The sequence below is a fragment of the Rattus rattus genome, chromosome 6, assembly GCF_011064425.1.
Source record: "Rattus rattus isolate New Zealand chromosome 6, Rrattus_CSIRO_v1, whole genome shotgun sequence".
Taxonomy (NCBI): Eukaryota; Metazoa; Chordata; class Mammalia; order Rodentia; family Muridae; genus Rattus; species Rattus rattus.
The window spans coordinates 60,108,199-60,125,542 of record NC_046159.1 but is presented as its reverse complement, the minus strand read 5'-3'; the positions used below and the strand labels follow the sequence as shown (position 1 = coordinate 60,125,542).

Below are 17,344 nucleotides of genomic sequence, written 5' to 3'. Positions count from 1 at the left end.
TGGGCGACTCCGCTCTGCCGCCTACAGCCTGGACGCGGCTACTGCGCAGGGGACTCGGGCGGCGACCCTGGGCGCGAGCACTGCAGGGAGGTGTCTGAAGCCCGGCGCTTCCTGCCTGGCCCTTGGCCCAGGGTGGTGACTGGCTGTCGCGATCGGGGCGCAGGTCCCCGCCCCCGGCTCCCAGTCCCCACCCCTGCGCCTTCGGGGGCGCCCCAACGCGGGAGGGTGGTCCGCCTCGCCCCGGTCGCCTAAGGCAGAGAGGTGGCGGGAACCTCCACCTCTTTCCCGTTTCCGCCGCGGGCAGCGCGCTGGCCAGTGCCACCGGGAGGCGCGGTCGTCCCTCCGCCCGCGCGCCGGGGGCCGGCCCTGTCGCCTGCGCCTTTTTCCCCCGCGCACACCGCGGCGGCGCGCGGCCACTCGCCAACCGCAAAGAGCGCGGTGGCTGCAGCGCCCTGCGCTCGGAAGATGGTCCCCGCGGCCGGACAGCTCGCTCTGCTAGCGCTGGGTACGTAGGCAACACTCGAGGTCCCCGGGCCCGCTCTAGAAAGATTCCTGCGGTGCTCTTGAGTCCGCTTGGGAGAGCAGAAGAGAGGCGGGTGCTTGGAGTGGGTGGGAGTGTGCGAGCCACCCGGAGTCACCGAGAACTGTGAAGCGAGGGGGGACAGTCTTAGCGAGGTGGCCGCCCGGCCGTGAGATCCGGCTTGAACTTTACTCTGCGCGGCGTTTGCTCGCCGGTGCCCACGCCCTCCTGCCTACCTGCCGGTCGCCGAGCCCGGCTTCTCCAAAGCCTCCTGAGCGCCGGTTGTCCCCTGGTGGTCCTGGCCTTAGCATATTTCGTGTCCCGGGGGCGGGAGCCCACGTTGCGCGCCCGCACCCTTCGCCTTCGACTTGAAGCTCTCCTCGGTGTTGGGTGGGTTTGTGATTTTTTTGTGCGGATTAATTGTTCTGTTAATGAGCTTCCCTGGGAGTCTTGGTGTCCCTGTCAGAGAAGGCGGGAGTGACACCTGAGTGTAACCAGTTTCCTGAGTAGATTCTTGGACATAAGCGCGGGTTGGGGGGAGGGGACGAGTGTCCCCTCCCCCACTCCCGATGTCTGGGTGGTGGGAGAGAATTGCCGCCGCGAAGCTCGCAGGTGTGTGTGTGTGTGTGTGTGTGTGTGTGTGTGTGTGTGTGTGTGTGTTTCCACTCGCAGCGTCTACTCTCAGCTACCGGGTGCAGTCTGTTTGACAGAGTGGACCGAAGTACCCAGGTGTCCCGGACACTGCTGCCGCCTTGTGAATCTTTCTGTCTGATATTTTCAGCATTTAAAACCCTGTAAGGAGGCTGAGGCTGTAGGTCAGTGGCCAGCGAACTCCAGGCACTAAATCCTGAAAAGAATCCCCAGCACCATGTAAAGCTGTGCTGGTGATCCCGGTGCTCAGAAGGTAGAGAAAATAGAATCATAGTACAATCCTCAGCTTTATAGGGAGTTTGAAACCAGCCTGGGCTATATGAGAACCTGGTTCTAATTATTTATTAATAATTAAAGCCTTATAAAGTAAGATGCTTGCTACGGGATCAATAGACCCCAGAGGATGTTTGGACTTTGCCTCCCCAAAATATGCCCAGAGCAGCCCGTCATAGCCTAGGTGAGGAAGGGTTCACAGGTCTCTGGCAATCCTACATTAGAAAGGTCCCCTCTGCAGCAGAAGGGGACACAGTGAGATCCTCCCGGCTTTGCCCTCACCCGAAGTGAGTTAGAAGCAGATTTCCCACCTTTTGTAAGAACTGCCTTTCAAGTGTATTCTGTCGTTGGTTTTCACTTCACATACAACAGCTTCATAATTCAAAGCTGTGGAACGTGCAGATGGTGGGAAGCCTACAGGTTGTTTCCCCACCCAAATGTTTATTTTTTCCGAATAGTATTACTAACTAGAACCCTGCGAATGCTTGCCGGGTGTTGCCAAGCAGTTCATTCACCCATTTGGCTTGCACGCTCACTTCATGAGGAAGCCATCCTGTCCCCATTTCACAGACGAAGAAAGAACAGTGCAAAGAGCCACTGTCCTAAGCGGGCCGGCCTTATTAAAGACCAAGGAGTGCAGATGTGGAAGGTCACGACACTTGTGGTCAACATATTAGTCCCATCTCTGGGGTTGGAGATGTGACTTTGAGGAGAGATGGTGTGAGAAACCCTAGAACTCACTGTTCGATTTCTTGTGGTTGAGCTCTATGGTGACGAGATGGTTTATTCAGTGTGAATGAGATAAGTGGTTTCTCCAGGCAGCTGTTGACAGCGGTGCTCTCCCAGCCCCTTTAGCTCACAGTATGGAGCAGACCCCACACTGTCACACTGTCATTTTCTCCCTGCCTGAGTGCTTCATCCAGCTTCTTCTGTGCACCCTTCCTTGAAAGAATGGAGAGGGAAAAAAAAAAGATAACCGTATGATCGACCAATCTCTAAAAGCTGACCTGTACCATCCCAGAAAGGGTAGTTTAAAGTGGGGGAGGGGATCAATTCACAGCAGTGAGGATCCCGTTTTATTCAATATTCTTTAAAAGACAAATCACAGCCGTTAGGTTTGTGCCTTTACTCAAACGGCTGCCTCCCACACGTCTTTAATTTGCGGTATTTCCTCTGAAGCTCTTTGCCTCTCTGATTTTTCTTAGACAGCTCCAGGCAAATCAGCCAGTGTTACATCGATAAACACAGAAAAAAAAAAAAAAAAAAAAAAAAAAAACAAAACGGCTATCTGTAGAGGCTTAGGATTGGATCCTGACACTTTTTCCTGTTCTGGGGGACAATGTGGAGAATGTGGCTCTAGTGCCAACTTTGGAAACCTTATCCAGGTTTCTGCGTGGCAGCCTCCCCAGGCGGGGCTCTCCTGTGCATGGTACCTCCTCTGTGCCAAGGGAACAAGAGGTTAGGTTCCTGGCATTAGATCACCTTTCTGTGCCTTGTTTTTGTCTGTGAAATGGGTATGTTAAAAGGAATCTTGGGTAGATTTGATACCTGCAGATTAATGTCTGGTATGTAGTCAGAGCTTAATTAACCTTAATGCCACCCCTCCCTTTGTTGTTGGTTGACGGGAGCCCCAGAGAATTCTAGATGTCACGGCAGGTTATGTGGGTTCTATGACCCACAGATCACTAGCTGAGCCTCAAGCTCCTCGCCCTGTCTCTGCCAGAAACCCTACCTGAGTGATTTCTAGTCAGTGTCACCTGGGAGACAACAGATTCAAGCAAACTTAGGCATTCTTAGGTACATTGCAAATCCTTTTTATGTCAAGCATTTATGCCTACTCTGAAGTCCTGAGTGGCCGGCTGTTTTCTCTTCTGTAAAATGGGAATGACAAAGCCAGCCCCACCTCCCAGGCTGCTAGGAAATCAGATGAGATGGTCAACAGATTTACAAACCATAAAGATAATCAGGCTGGGGGGATGTAGCTCCGTAAAGCCATTTGCCTGGCATCACAAAGCCCCACCACTGCAAAGGAAATAAGGCCATGCTGAAAATAAAATTGATTTTGGTGACAGAGATGGGCTCTGTAGTATAGAGATAAGGCTTGTTTAGCTTCCCATAGATGAAGGCTGCCTGTAGACCCCAGGGAAGGCTGTCGTGGACAGAGGGGTGATCGTTGAGGTTTATGCTGAGGTGTTTTAGGGGGGTTTTCCTTATGTGGAAATGTTGTCTGTCTTTCAGACTTCCACTGTCCGCCTGAGGCAAACTCATGCCTTCCGTAATGGGCAGTTAGGGTGTGCTCACCAGGACTGAGGGCTGGAGAGGTGTGGATAGATGTTGGCAAGCCTGCTGACCCCATTTTGCTCTTCCAACATTTGGTCTCCTCAGGACAAGGTGATCTTTCTCTAAGTAATGTCTCCTACAAGGGAGACTTTTCTTATAGGAGTAAATGATGCTTTGCGCTATTGTTGCTATGGTAACACATGACAAACAGATGACTTTTCCATTGGCCTGATCTCCAAGGACCTTTGCAATATGTGTTTGGAACGAGGCCCTAGTCACCACACTGCCCTCTAAAGCAGGCAGGCATCAGGTCATCCCACACTAGAAACCTTACTAACATCTTCTACACCGGTATGCTTATGTCAGAACCATCTGGAGGCCTGGTGAGCACAGGTGGAGGGGCCTGCGTGCTCAGCAAGTTCCCAGGTGTGACCCGTGTGGCTGGAGGGGCTCTTCAAGAACCCCTGCTCCTCATGTGCTTTGGGGACCTTCTGCCTCCAAGCCATCCTCATGGCTGTAAGTGTGGCTGCTAACTCCGGAGCTCTCATTAGAGCTGCTCTGGCCTGTGCTGCCAGCCAGGGCAGAGTTGGAACCTCACCGAGAGTTCCCAGCTCTGCTTTGCCTTCAGCCTGTGCTGTTAAACGTCAGCTTGCAACACCAGCCATTTCACTCTTTCCAGTTTCAAAGTTTTATTTATTTTTATGTGTATGGTGTTTTGCTTGCATGTATGCCTGAGCACCGTGTGCATGCAGGACCCAAGGAGGCCGCAAGGGTGTCATATTCCCTGGAACTGGAGTTACAGAGGATTGTGAGCCACCATATGGGTGTTGAGAATTGAACCCACATTCTCTCAAGAGCATCTAGCAGCTCATGTTACCTTCCTTGTTAATTGCAAAAATGACTTACTATACAGCCTTTTCAAATATTTCTGATTATATTGTTGAAAGATATAAACTATTCTGTTGTAAAGAGTGATATATACATATACACACACACACACACACACACACACACACACACACACACGCTCCCTTGACCCACACATTCATGTCTAGGTATCCCACCTCTCTCTTTAGGGTACAACTCACTATGTAGACTTGGGTGGCCTTGAACTCACAGCCATCTGCCTGCTTAAAGGCAGGTGCCACCACCCTGGCTAATTCTTTCGAGCATTATGAATGTGTTGTATTAAATACAACTTGAGAAATAAAAACTGAAGCTGGAGATTTAGCTCAGTGGTTAAGAGCACTGGCTGCTCTTCCATAGGACCCAGGTTCAATTCCTAGCATCCACAGAGCAGCTCACAACTGTCTGTAGCTCCAGTTCCAGGGGATCTGATAGTCTTACAGACATTCATGCAAGGAAACCGATAACAATAAAAATAATTTGAAAAAGAAAGAAAAGAAATAAAAACTGTTTCCCTGGGAACTAGGAAAAGCCAGAAAGTTACTAAAACCTAACTGTATTCTACTTAATACTGGTTTGCTTGTTTTAAGCCTGAAAAAACATTTTTTAAAATCATGGAGTCATGTCCTAGTCTAGTGAATTCTGCACTCTACTGCGTCTAGTATTTTTGGAGGGGTAGATTGACAGGCCCTTCTATGGAACCCAGGGATGTGCCATCTCCTGCCTCTGCTTCCTGGGAGCTGGGATCACAGATGCCTGCTGCCTTGGCTGGTTTTGCATTCCATTGCTTGGAAACCTCTCACCACAAAGGGCTTTCAGTTCGCAGCACTTGAGCCTTTGGCCTTCCAATTACACGACGATGGTCGAGGCTTCCTCAAACAGAGATTGGATGGGGCCGCTTTAGCCTGCTGGTGCTTGGCTGTTGATTTTAATCTCCCCTTGTTCACCTTTTTTGCCTGGAAAGCCAATGGCAGGAGCCTCAGCCTGACAGACAGTCTGCCTTGGATCATGTTGGCCAGGGTCTCGCTCCTCTTCTCTGATGGTCTCCGGCTCCATGCTCTCCATCTCATACCTATCAGCATGACCTCATGGAATGTCTACCCAGGACACTCCAATAGATCTCGGTTGCCAAACACCAGCCCAGTTGTCAACATTCATCCCAGACAGCTCTTTATTTGATAATCAAGGGCGGGGTGGCTGCGTGCAAATCCCATGTCACTAGTGCCACTCTTCTTTGGGATGTTGTTTTCCTGCTGTCTTAAAAAACAGATTATGGGGCCAGGGAGATGAATCTGTGGGTAAAGGGGGTTGCCATGAAAGCTTGATGAAGTGAGTTCAATTCCCCAAACTCACAAAAGATGGGAGAGCTGGAGAGTCTTCTAAAAGTTGTCCTCTGACCTCCATGACGATGCCACATGGAGGGCGTGTGTGTGTGTGTGTATGTATGTGTGAGTGTGTGTGTGTGTGTGTGTGCACTTACACATGCATAAAAAATTCTGGCATGTCTTTATGATTGCAAAAACTGTTTTTTTCCTCTGGACTATTTGGAAAATTAAGAGGAGTATGAGAGGTATTTGGATAACCACCACAACATAACCACAATTAACACTGCATTCGAGCTCACTGCAGGAGTTTGGGTCAGTGTTAAGAGAGTATACGAATCCCAATGGGCTCATGATATTTTTATTTGTTTGAGTAGGCTGATTATTTATAATAAACACTTTGTTATGACTCTCAAGTGATATATACTAATGTGTAGTGGCTCTCTCTCTCTCTCTCTCTCACACACACACACACACACACACACACACACTTTTTTGAGGTCACTGTGGTCATAGTATCTGATCAGTTACAAGTGGGCATAACTTGAGAATGCACGCCGCCCCACTGTTCTCTCCCGTGCTTGTAAACCAGCAGGGAGAGAAAGGCGAAGATGCTGCCTGCTGAACTGTTGGGATGCAGGAGTTATTAAGTGAGTTATCCTCCTCTTTGTCGTCACGGCTGTGACTCACTGGGCAGCTGCTTATGAGGGTTTTCACAATACGCTCAGACTTGAAAGGTGAGTTCCTGAGCTGAATGTATGGTGCTGTGCCTTGGTTCAAAATAGTCTTTTGAAAATTTTTGTGGTAATAAGGATTGGACTCAGGGCCTCATGCGTACATCCTCAGGCACTGGTTAACTTTTAATAATAATCATATTAAATTTATTAAATTTGTAATGTCTGAAGTCTAGAAAGTCAGAGCTGGAGAGGTGACTCAGTGGTTCAGGTCATCTGCTGCTCTTACAAGGAACCCAAGTTCAGTTCCCAGCACCACCACAGCTCACAGCTCACTGCTCACAGCCACCAACAATCCCAGCTCTATAACCCCAGATGAAGGGACTCTGACGTCCTCTTCCGGCCTCTGTTCATATATCCCCATGGAAACACACATGTGCATAAACAAATAATAATTAAAGTCAAGAAAGTCAGCCCAGACAACAGACATATTTCCACAGAAATGCTGGATTCATCTTTGATTTTTAAGATAAATTCCCAGAAACTGACCCTGCTTCTGCCTCGTTCCCAGAGGCCCGCTTTCTTTGGTCTTCTAGAACATCACAGATCAAACATTTGTTGGAGGAAGAGATCTCAGCCAAGCCCTCGGATTTGCCATCTAGTGGGGCGAGTCCATGCACACACTCGCACACTGGGTCTTGGTTGCCTCCAAGTATCAGTATTAACATTTTTATAGTGGCTTTGAATCGATCACTCATTCTTTTCATGGCTCTTTAGGAGAAAGCATTTCCCCCCACAGCCATGTCTTCCAAGACTCTTCTTCATCCCCACCTCGTACCATTCTGTTTGGGGCATCTGGATGTGTGTGTGTGTGTGTGTGTGTGTGTGTGTGTGTGTGTGTGTGTGTGTGTGACACAAACGAGCTTCTGTTCTACGTTGTAACAGACTTTGCCAACTCTAAGAGGCTTTCAGTGGATTCCTTTAGAGTTTCAGGTAGATGATTATGTATTCTTGACTAATAAAACCCACCACTGGCTTTCCGAATTCTTTTTTTTTTTTTTTTTTTTTTTTTTGGGGCTGGGGACCGAACCCAGGACCTTGCGCTTCCTAGGTAAGCGCTCTACCACTGAGCCAAATCCCCAACCCTGGCTTTCCGAATTCTTAGCTGTTGCTTCTATCTTCCTTTTACTCTATGGTGCCAACTGGGATTTTAAGAACAAGATTTAAAAGGTTTAGTTGCGTTTGATTAGTTAATTAATCAATGCTCACCTGACACAGTGTGAACGTGGAGTCGGGATCTGACGCCCTCTACTGGTCTCTATGGGTACCCACATATACAGCACATGCATACACATAGGAAGTTACAACCACCTGTGGATGTGGAGATTCAAGGACAATTTGTGGGTGTCAGCTTTCCCCACTATGTGGGTCCTGCAGCTCAAAATCAGGCTTGCAGGTGTGGTAGCAAATACCCCATCAACCCATCTCTTTGCCCCTGAAAAACAACAGTTTTTTTAAAGAGCAGTAGATATTCTTGGGTATTTTTTTTTTTTTTTTTTGGTTCTTTTTTTCGGAGCTGGGGACCGAACCCAGGGCCTTGCGCTTCCTAGGCAAGCGCTCTACCACTTGGGTATTTTTTATAGGTTTACATTTATGCATTTAACAGTTAAGTATGGGAAAGAGTTTTTGGTTTTATATATGTTTGGCATATCTATAGAGTGCGTGTTTTATAACTCACTAGGATCCAGTATTTTTCGTCTCTTGGTTTCCAAAGCAAGAAGAGATAATGTGAGCTGAAGTTCAAATATTTGACTCCATTATGTTAAAACAATCTTTCAAATCTTGAAATAAATGTCATCATCAGTATAACATTACTCTCTGTAAATATTGTTATATAAATGTAATATATAAACATATAAATACATCCACTGTGAAGTGTCTCTGCATTTGTTTTTTAAGATTTATTTGCATGTGTATGTGTGGTCCCTTATGCCATATATGTGGGTACCCACAGAGACCAGTAGAGGGCGTCAGACCCCCTGACACCAGAAGTTACAGGTGGTTGTAACTCACTATGTGTATGCATGTGCTGCAGTTAAGCAGCCAGTACTCTTAGCTGCTGGGCCATCTCTAACCCTACCACTCCTTCCTCGTTTCTGTTCTCAGGTTTTGGCATCAGCTTTAAGTATACTTTATAAAACAGATTTTAAGGATCCCATGTTTTTAGGCTGAAGATTGAAGTAATAATAGAAACTGGCAATCCCGTGGAAGAGTAAAGTGAATGGCCAATCCATGTGGCTCCAGGTCCTTCTTCTGTGGTTGGTTCCAGGTTCCTATTTGTAAGAATGGCCCCCATAAGCTCATATATTTGAATGTTAGTCACAGAGTGGAACTGTTTGAAAGGATTAGAAGGATTAAGAGGTGTGGCCTTGTGGGGGAAGTGTGTCATTAGGGGTGGGCTTTGAGGTTTCAAAAGCCCATGCCTGTCTCTCCCTCTCCCTCCTGCCTTTCCTCCTCCTCCTCCTCTTCCTTTCTCTCTCTCTCTCTCTCTCTCTCTCTCTCTCTCTCTCTCTCTCCCTACTGCCTTTCCTCTTCCTCCTCCTTCTCCTCCTCCTCCTCCTCTTCCTCCTCTTCCTCTCTCTCTCTCTCTCTCTCTCTCTCTCTCTCTCTCTCTCTCTCTCTCTTCCTACCCTCCCCCCCATGGAGCAGGCTATAGCTCTCAGCTACTGCTCCAACACCATGAGCAGTGTTACCATCCTCCCACCATTCCCCAATTAAATAATTTCTTTTGCAAGAGTTTCCTTGGTCATTGTGTCTCTCCCCAGCAATAGAACACAGACTAAGACACTATTTCTTAAGCCAGCTTTTATAATTATGACTTTTGTTTAGACTCTATTCAACTCGAATTTCTAAAACTTTAGAATGGATTTAGGAATAGAAACTGCCCTTAGAATAAAGTAAAACAAAGTGAACACCAGGGCCCCTGAATAAAATGGATTTTAAATTTTGTTTCTCTTGATATTGAGGGAAAAATGTCTTTTAAATCATTAAGTAAAATTCAAGGGAAGTTTTCATAGCTGATGCTCTTCCCATAAGTCCAAGTAAGCAACCGTTTTGTTTATACAGAGTACTTAATGGAGTTGTTATCCATCTACTGATTTGAAGGGCGCCTGGCAAGATGGTTTCCAGCAGAGACCGATAAATAACACATGTATGCTTTAAGCCTGAGTGTCTATGTGCTGTTACATGTGGAGGTCAGAGGTCACCTTCGGTGTCATTTCCTAGGAGCCAATCTACCTTGAATTCTTTCAAGTTATTCTAGATTTTATTTTTATTTTATGTGTGAGTGTGCACCTGCTTTTATGTATGTGTGGGCAGTGCCTGTCAAGACCAGAAAGGGGTGTCCTCTCCCCCTGGAACTAGAGTTACCAGATGCTCATGAGCTGCCATTTTGGTGCTGGAAACTGAACCTGGATCTTCTGGAAGACAGTGAAGCTCTTCTTACTGAGCCATCGCTCTAGCTTGTGTTTTGAGACAGGGTTTCTCTTGCTGTCCTGATGCTCACTGATTGGGCTGGGCTGGCTGGCCAATAAGCCCCAGGAATCCTCCTGCTTCTACCTCCCCATCACAGAAATCACGTGTGTGCATTACCAAGCCTGGCTGTTTTTACACAGGGGTTCTGGAGTGAATTGAAGTCTTCAGGCCTGCAAGGCAGAACCTTTGCCAACCAAGCCATCGTCTCAGTCCCACCTTAAGCTTTAAAAGGCTTCCTGTTCTCTCCAAACGCTGCTGTGCCTATGAGATGCCACCATAGCACAGCCGGGGTTGGGGTGCGGGGTTATTGTTAGCTTTGTTTTTCTGTTTAATTTCTCTTATTTTTGTGATTGGCACTTCCAGGGACAGATATTAGGCCCTTGAAGCGAGAGCCTGTCTTCAGCTTGGGTTCTTTGGGGCCTTTCATAAGAGTCTGAATGAGGTAAACCAGCAGTTCTCCAGGCACCAAGAGGGCAGCCATGTCTTCACCAGGTCATTGTACCCAAGCTAAAGCGTTTTCTGTGTCATTCCTGTACCCATGAGAGGTTCTGAGGATTAGCTGGCTACACGGGATTCAGAACACAGTGACACAGGACCCGCCACCAATGATGAATGAGAGGCTGGCAGTGTGCACAGCCTCCTTCCTGCCCACGGTAGGCCTCGGCAGTTGACCAGAAACTCTCAGATTCAGGAGACTTTTGTTGGCTTTAAAGAAAGCCAAGGAGCTGTCCTTGTGTGATAGCGGAACAGGACCTGTCCACTGACCTGCCACTGAGCTTGAGGTTTGAACCCTTCTGGCTGGCACGGGTGTCTGGCCGACTGGTTTTGAACCGTGGAAAGGTGTCCTCAGGCCTGTCTGTGAGCTGTACTCGCCCTTGCAGCAGATTGAAACAGTGACAGATGTTTTAGGCGCATTGCAGACCTGGGTGTTATAATTGAGGTGCAGGGGGATGAGTCATGGGTCCCCACACTGGGATGAAAGCTGGCCTGGAGCCTGATCATTTTTTCAGGGATGTGAGGTCAGCTCATAGATCATGCAGGTGAAGACTCCCTCTGGATTTAGACTCTCTCTCGGCCTCACCCTCCGCTTCCCTGCCCTCTAAAGTAAACCCCCAATACACACATCCCCGGTGCTAGGTGAGGTATAGGCCACTTCCAGGTACTCGTGTCCCTGTGGCTGTCACCTCCCAGGTGAGCTGGCCAGGACCTCTCCTCTGCCATCCTCATTAAGTCCTGCTGAGTCTTTTTCCAAAAGGAAACAGAAACAGAAATCTATAAACAAGGGAATCTAAAAGCACTCCGACATGACTCTCCAGAGACCCCCAGCTTACTGAATTTTACTACCCGCCCCTTTCCTGGACGGTGAACATAGATATTTGTAAATTGACCTGTTTTCAATCAAAAGTGCCACCTAGGAGACTGTGTTATAAAATCTGCCACTCACAGTGCACAAGGACACTTCTCCTGCAAATGTACAGATACGGCTAAACGTCCACCCGACGGCCATTAGGTGTTCTGTCATGTCCATCATTTATTATCTGCCCCCTATTGACATGGACACGGGGGGGGGGGGTTTGAAGCTTTTAAATATGCAAACCTGAGAATACCTGGAGTTAAGTTGGGAGCCCCCCAAGACAGGCACTTGATAGCCGACCCAGGTCCACTGCCAGAGCAGCCAACTTCGTAACTACTCAGCCCTCTTGCCAGCCCCCAAGAGTCACAGTCGTTCCTCTTAATGTGATCTGACAACCTGGCTTCCAGAAAAGCTGAACACACTCGCCTTTCCATCACCCGTGTGTGAATGCCCACGTCTCGGGCGGCAGAGTGGTCGGTGGTGATTACCGTCATTTCTAAGTCACACGAAATGTGACCAAACTGTTTCCTTCCTCCCTCGGGATTTCAGCACGGCTGAGCCGATTTTCCTGTGTCTGTGTTGGGGTTGGCTGTTTTCTTACTGACCTGCAGGCAGTGTTCTACACTGCCCATCCAGTATATTTTCCGTCCTGTCTTGTCGATGTGCGTGTTGTTTTTAGACCTCCGAATCTGTAGCGTCATCTTTGTTTTGGTTTACGAGGGCTTGGAATCTGCTCGTAACTCCTGGGTGCTTTCTGCTGTGGTGAAGCCCAGAGCAGAGGGTATGAAGGGGTTTTCTACAGCAATGCCAAGTGTTATTTTCTTTTGGGCTTTTTCATTTGCTGGTCTGAATCTTCATTCTTTTGGAAAATGTGTTTGGGTTTGAGGTCAAAGTCGAATGTTTTTCATTTTTGTCAAATAATGCCTCTGCTGTTCGCCGGCCGCTGGATGATTTCTTCTGCATTTATTGGTTTCAAATTCCATTTTGCCAATTCATCCGTAGGAGATGTGGGTCTGTCTGTGGGGTTTGTTCTGTCCCACAATTCTGAGGACTGAGGTTATAATATACCACCCTTGTAGGGACTGGAGTGCATGATTGCTCCCGGGAACTGGGTCATGACCGAGAACTGGAAGGTAACTGTGCATCACAGAGTATGCCCTCTCCTGCACACCCTTGTGATGAGAGTTCCATCTCCTGCCACCTCCGTGGTGCTGCAGGGGGGCTTCCCGTACTTCTCCTGGAGAAAGCAGAATCACTTCACCCTGTTGCTTAGCAAGAATCTGGTGGACACCGGGTCTCACTGTCCTGAAAGACCAAGGGAACATCCCTGCTAGCCTTCCTTAATGATGGGCTTTCTGGGAATTGAAAGCCATGTGTCAGGCCTGCCATCCTCTATGGGACATTCTGGAGGACTGAAACTGTCTTCCTGCCCACTTTCTCCTCAGCTGAGAGCATGCAGCATCTGCCCCGGCATACTTGGGACCTCAGCCCAACCTGGTACATCTTGCTGGAACGTGGGTTTAGTTGGCATTCAAAGGAAGGGAATGTAAGTGTCAGCTTACGTCATGACACTGTTTTCTATGTTAAAACAAATTCAGAGACATTAGTGAAAGGAGGGCAAGACTGAAAACACTGAAGCTGGCTTTTAGGTTAAAACAAGACTTCAGGAAAATTATCATCTCCTGCCCCAGCCAGGTTAGTTACAGGACTCAGGATAGACATGGGCCTCAACTCTTTGCAATTCAGGGAGTGCTGGCAGAAATTCTGGAGACATCTCATCTGCTACATGAATGACTAACTTTCGGACACCTAGAGGGAAACACTAACCAAAACGAAGTTATGATTCTTCTGCTCATTTGGGATTTTGCATCTCTCCCCCCTCCCCTCCCCTCCCCCCTCCCCCTCCCTCCCCCCTCCCTCCCCCTCCCCCTCCCTCCCATCCCCCTCCTCACCTCTCCTCATCCCTTCTCTCATCTCTTGAGATGAAAGCCCGCAGTGCCTGTGTGGGGTGTGCAGTCCGTTCTACAGCTCTCCCTCTGAGTACTGCTTTCGCAGCATCCTACACGCTTCAATGAGCCGAATCTTCACTGGCTTCAAAACACGCTTAGCTCCTCTCAGCATAACTGCTTTGATCCATGCTTTGTTTAGGAAACGTGTTGTCCCAATCCCCAGGACTTTGGGGATTTCCAGCTATCTCTCAAACACTTTTATTACTTTTTAATTATGTGCATGTGAGGCACCGGTGGTGTGCACTCTCGTGCACTGTCCACAGAGGCCAGAGGTGTAGGGTCTTCTAGGGCTAAAGTTATAGGTGATGGGAGCTGAACTCAGGTCCTCTGCAAGAGCAGCAAGGACTACTACTTGCTGAGCCATCTCTCTAGTCCTCTAGTCATTTGCCTTGTGTTGATTTCTGATTCCATTGTTTTTATCTAATGTCTCAGATTGTGGTCCATCCTGGTGGGCGCTCCACGTGTGTGTGGGAAAGGCGTGTATTTGGTTCTTGTTTTCAGAATCATCAATAGATGTTCTTAGATCAATTGATTGATGGCAATTTCTTCTGAGGCAATGCCTCATGTAGCCCAGGCTAGCATTGAATTTGTTATGTAGCTGAGGCTGGGCTTGAACCTCTGATCCTCTTGCCCCTCTCTCCCTCTTAAGTGCAGAGACTGCAGTGTGCACCACCACAGCAAGTTTATTCAGAACTGGGAACAAAGTCAAGGATTCACCCGTGTTAGGCAAGCCCTCTGTCAACAAAGCTGCATCGCCAGCCTGACTGGTAATCTTTTTAGATCAACACTGTCTTTGTTGGTTTCTGGTCTAGGATCTTCAAAGTGTCTAACCGCCACAGTGACTTCGACGTCTCCTTTCGATTCACTAATTTTTGGTATATGGACTCTGACCCTGCTGGTGGGTACACATTTCATCCCTGGAGCCTGAGGGGCTATTTCAGGGTTTACCAGTGCTGAGTCCTACCCAGGATGGACGTTTCCATGGTCACCTGTGAGGGGGGTTCAGTGAGTCCAGTTCCCTCCTCTATTTTTATGTTCTTTGGAAAGAGAGAGAGAGAGAGAGAGAGAGAGAGAGAGAGAGAGAGAGAGAGAGAGAGAAAGAGGTAAAAGGTCTTATCCCAGCTTCCTGGACTGAGGCTCTATTCAGGTGAAGGTTGTGGGATAACGGACCAGTTCTGCACGGGTGAACCACTTGAAAGCTAAGAGACGCACCCTTAGGAAAACAACATCAACTCGTTATGTAACATGAGCTCGGTTTCCTGTGAACAGCCTCTTTCCCATAGTGTGCAATGAGGGGAAATAAGCAAAACAGCCCTTTCAACTAAATTGGATTTTCTGGACTTCAGATTAAAGGGAAGCAATGAGCTCTCGCAGCTCCCATCCCAGGTAGGATGCATCTACGTGACCAAGCAGCCTCTGTGATTTCTGTGGCCCAATTCTAATGTGCCATTTGGTACTTAACTTACCCAACATAGCTATTTCAGCCATGGCGTATTATAGAGCCAGCGACATGATCACAAACATAAAGTCGGCCAGCATAAAGCAGAGAGGCGTCTCACAGATTATCACTGCCCTTGGCGTGTAACTGTGTATTGGGCTGGGCTCGATGACATTGCAAAAAGAAGGATGACCTAGCCCTGGCTCCCAAAATATGGCACATGTGAGTACAGGGGCTTTTACAAAAGGACATAGGGACCAGGCCCAGAGGAGTCGTGAGAGTGCTGAGGAGACAACACCCACCTTTAGAAGGGGCTGGCATTCCTTAAGTCCTCCAAGTACTCCTCCACCTGTTATACAATCACCGGCCCCACCTAGCCGTTCTGTGAGACATGGCAGCTCTCCCATTTTCATAGACGAGGAAACTGAGGCACACACACACGCAAACACACACACACACACATACACACATATACACATATATACACACACATACACATGCATTCACACATGCATTCACACACACACATGCACAGACACACATATACACACACATATATACATACACACACGCACACACACATATATACACACATGTACACATGCACACACACATGCACACACACACACATGCACACACACACATGCACACACACACACGCACACACACACACACACACACACACACACACACACACACACACGCGGAAATTTTCTCAAGCTACTGTAACCAGCAAGTGCCAGAACCAGGACGTGGATCAAAAGCCATTGTACGCTGTCCTGTCCCCACCCCACTATTTCCGGTTGTCTGCATCAGGTTGCAGAGGGCCATGCAGGCTGAGGCACTAGGTACTGAGGGCTATAAAAGCTGAGGCCTTGTCGTGGAGTGTGGTGACAGCTGAGGCCTTGTCTTAGAGTGCACTGAAGGCTGTGGGGGCTGAGGATCTGCCATGGGGCCTGTGGGGGCCCAGCCCCTGGTCATATGTAAGGTGTCAGTCGTGTACGAGGGGCCATCGTTTGGCTGACTTTGGTCAGTGTTGTCAGGCTCTCAGACTGCCATTCCCTGCATTTGCATCACACAGATCATCCTGTGGGTCACCATGCTAGATACAAAGGATAGTGGTGGTGGTGGTGGTGGTGGTGGTGGCAGCGGCGGCGGCTGCTGCTGCTGCTGCTGCTGCTGCTGCTGCTGCTGCTACTCAGACAAGTGAATACCATAAAGAGGCACAGCAGAAGCTTTCTCCTCCTGTGTGGAGTTCAGGCTCAGATGACAGAAGCTCACCTGAGGTCCCATTTGAAGTGTGTATTTTGCAGAGGAAACGCATAGTAAATCGGTTAGTAGGATCCTGTTTATCCTTCTACCCTGAATCCTTCCAAAGGTGTTTGCTTGGAAGGATGTTCTCTTTCATTGGCTTCTACAATCTGCCACCACCACCCTCCCCTCCCCAGCCTCCCAATCCCCTACCCCTCTCCTCGCTCAACCCCTAGACCTTTAGTCAATCATAGCAGAAGCAACTCTAACGCCTTCACATGAACACTCGTAGTTCCTCACAGTCCAACTAAAGATAGAACCTGTATTAGCGGGTTTGCCAAAGGCTGCCTCTCTTTCAGACTCTTCACCCCCAACCCTTGTGACGCCCTGTGCCCAGGGAAAGCACAGGCACTGCTGTTGCCTTGAGCGGCAGATGAGAACAAAGGAACATGTGCTACTCACGCCTACACGGGAGCCTCGTCCAGCTGGTGCCTTTTCTTTCCTTTTTTTGGACATGCTGTGTCATCAGAACAGACAGACAGTGTAGTATGTGATTCATGTCGGCGCCACATATGGGCATCCTACAAATATTTGTTAAAGCCGATCAGGGTTTTTGGTTTGGTCTTTGGTTATTCTTGTTTTTGTTTTTATTTCTTGTTTGTTTCTTTAAGCACATGTTGGCAAATCATGAAGAGGATGGACCTCTTCACAATGAGTGAGCATCTTAAAAAGAATAGGATTCTTGGGATAGGAGAGATGGCTCACCAGGTGACAGCATGTGTGGATGTTCAGATTACTAAGTATCCATAGAGATGGCTATGAGACCCTGTAACTTCAGTTGCAGGGGCATCTGATGCCCTCTTCTGGCTTCCACAGGCAGTGTACTCTCTCTCTTTCTCACACACACACACACACACACACACACACACACACACACACACACACACACACACCAAATTTAAAAATAATAAAAATAAATCATCTTTTAAAAGTATCGATTGTTGGGTCTAGGAATCCATTTCTGGAGATTTATCTATAGGGATATAATAAAAACTTGCCAGTAATTATATGCATGTATGTACTTGGTCATATACACACATGCACACTAAATAAATACATAAATGAATAAACA

General features: G+C 48.1%; 1 protein-coding gene and 1 pseudogene across 1 annotated transcript in view; both read left to right on the top strand.

The window, feature by feature from the left end:
• Nucleotides 1-252, top strand: part of LOC116904316 — a 52,019-nt pseudogene extending 51,767 nt beyond the window's left edge.
• Nucleotides 253-321: 69 nt separating this feature from the next.
• The window catches only part of Tgfa (transforming growth factor alpha), an 81,952-nt gene continuing 64,929 nt past the window's right edge, over nt 322-17,344 (top strand). The window contains exon 1 of the mRNA XM_032906174.1: nt 322-505. Within this exon, the coding sequence (XP_032762065.1) occupies nt 466-505 (40 nt within the window). The 5' untranslated portion in view covers nt 322-465. The remainder of the gene's footprint in view (nt 506-17,344) is intronic.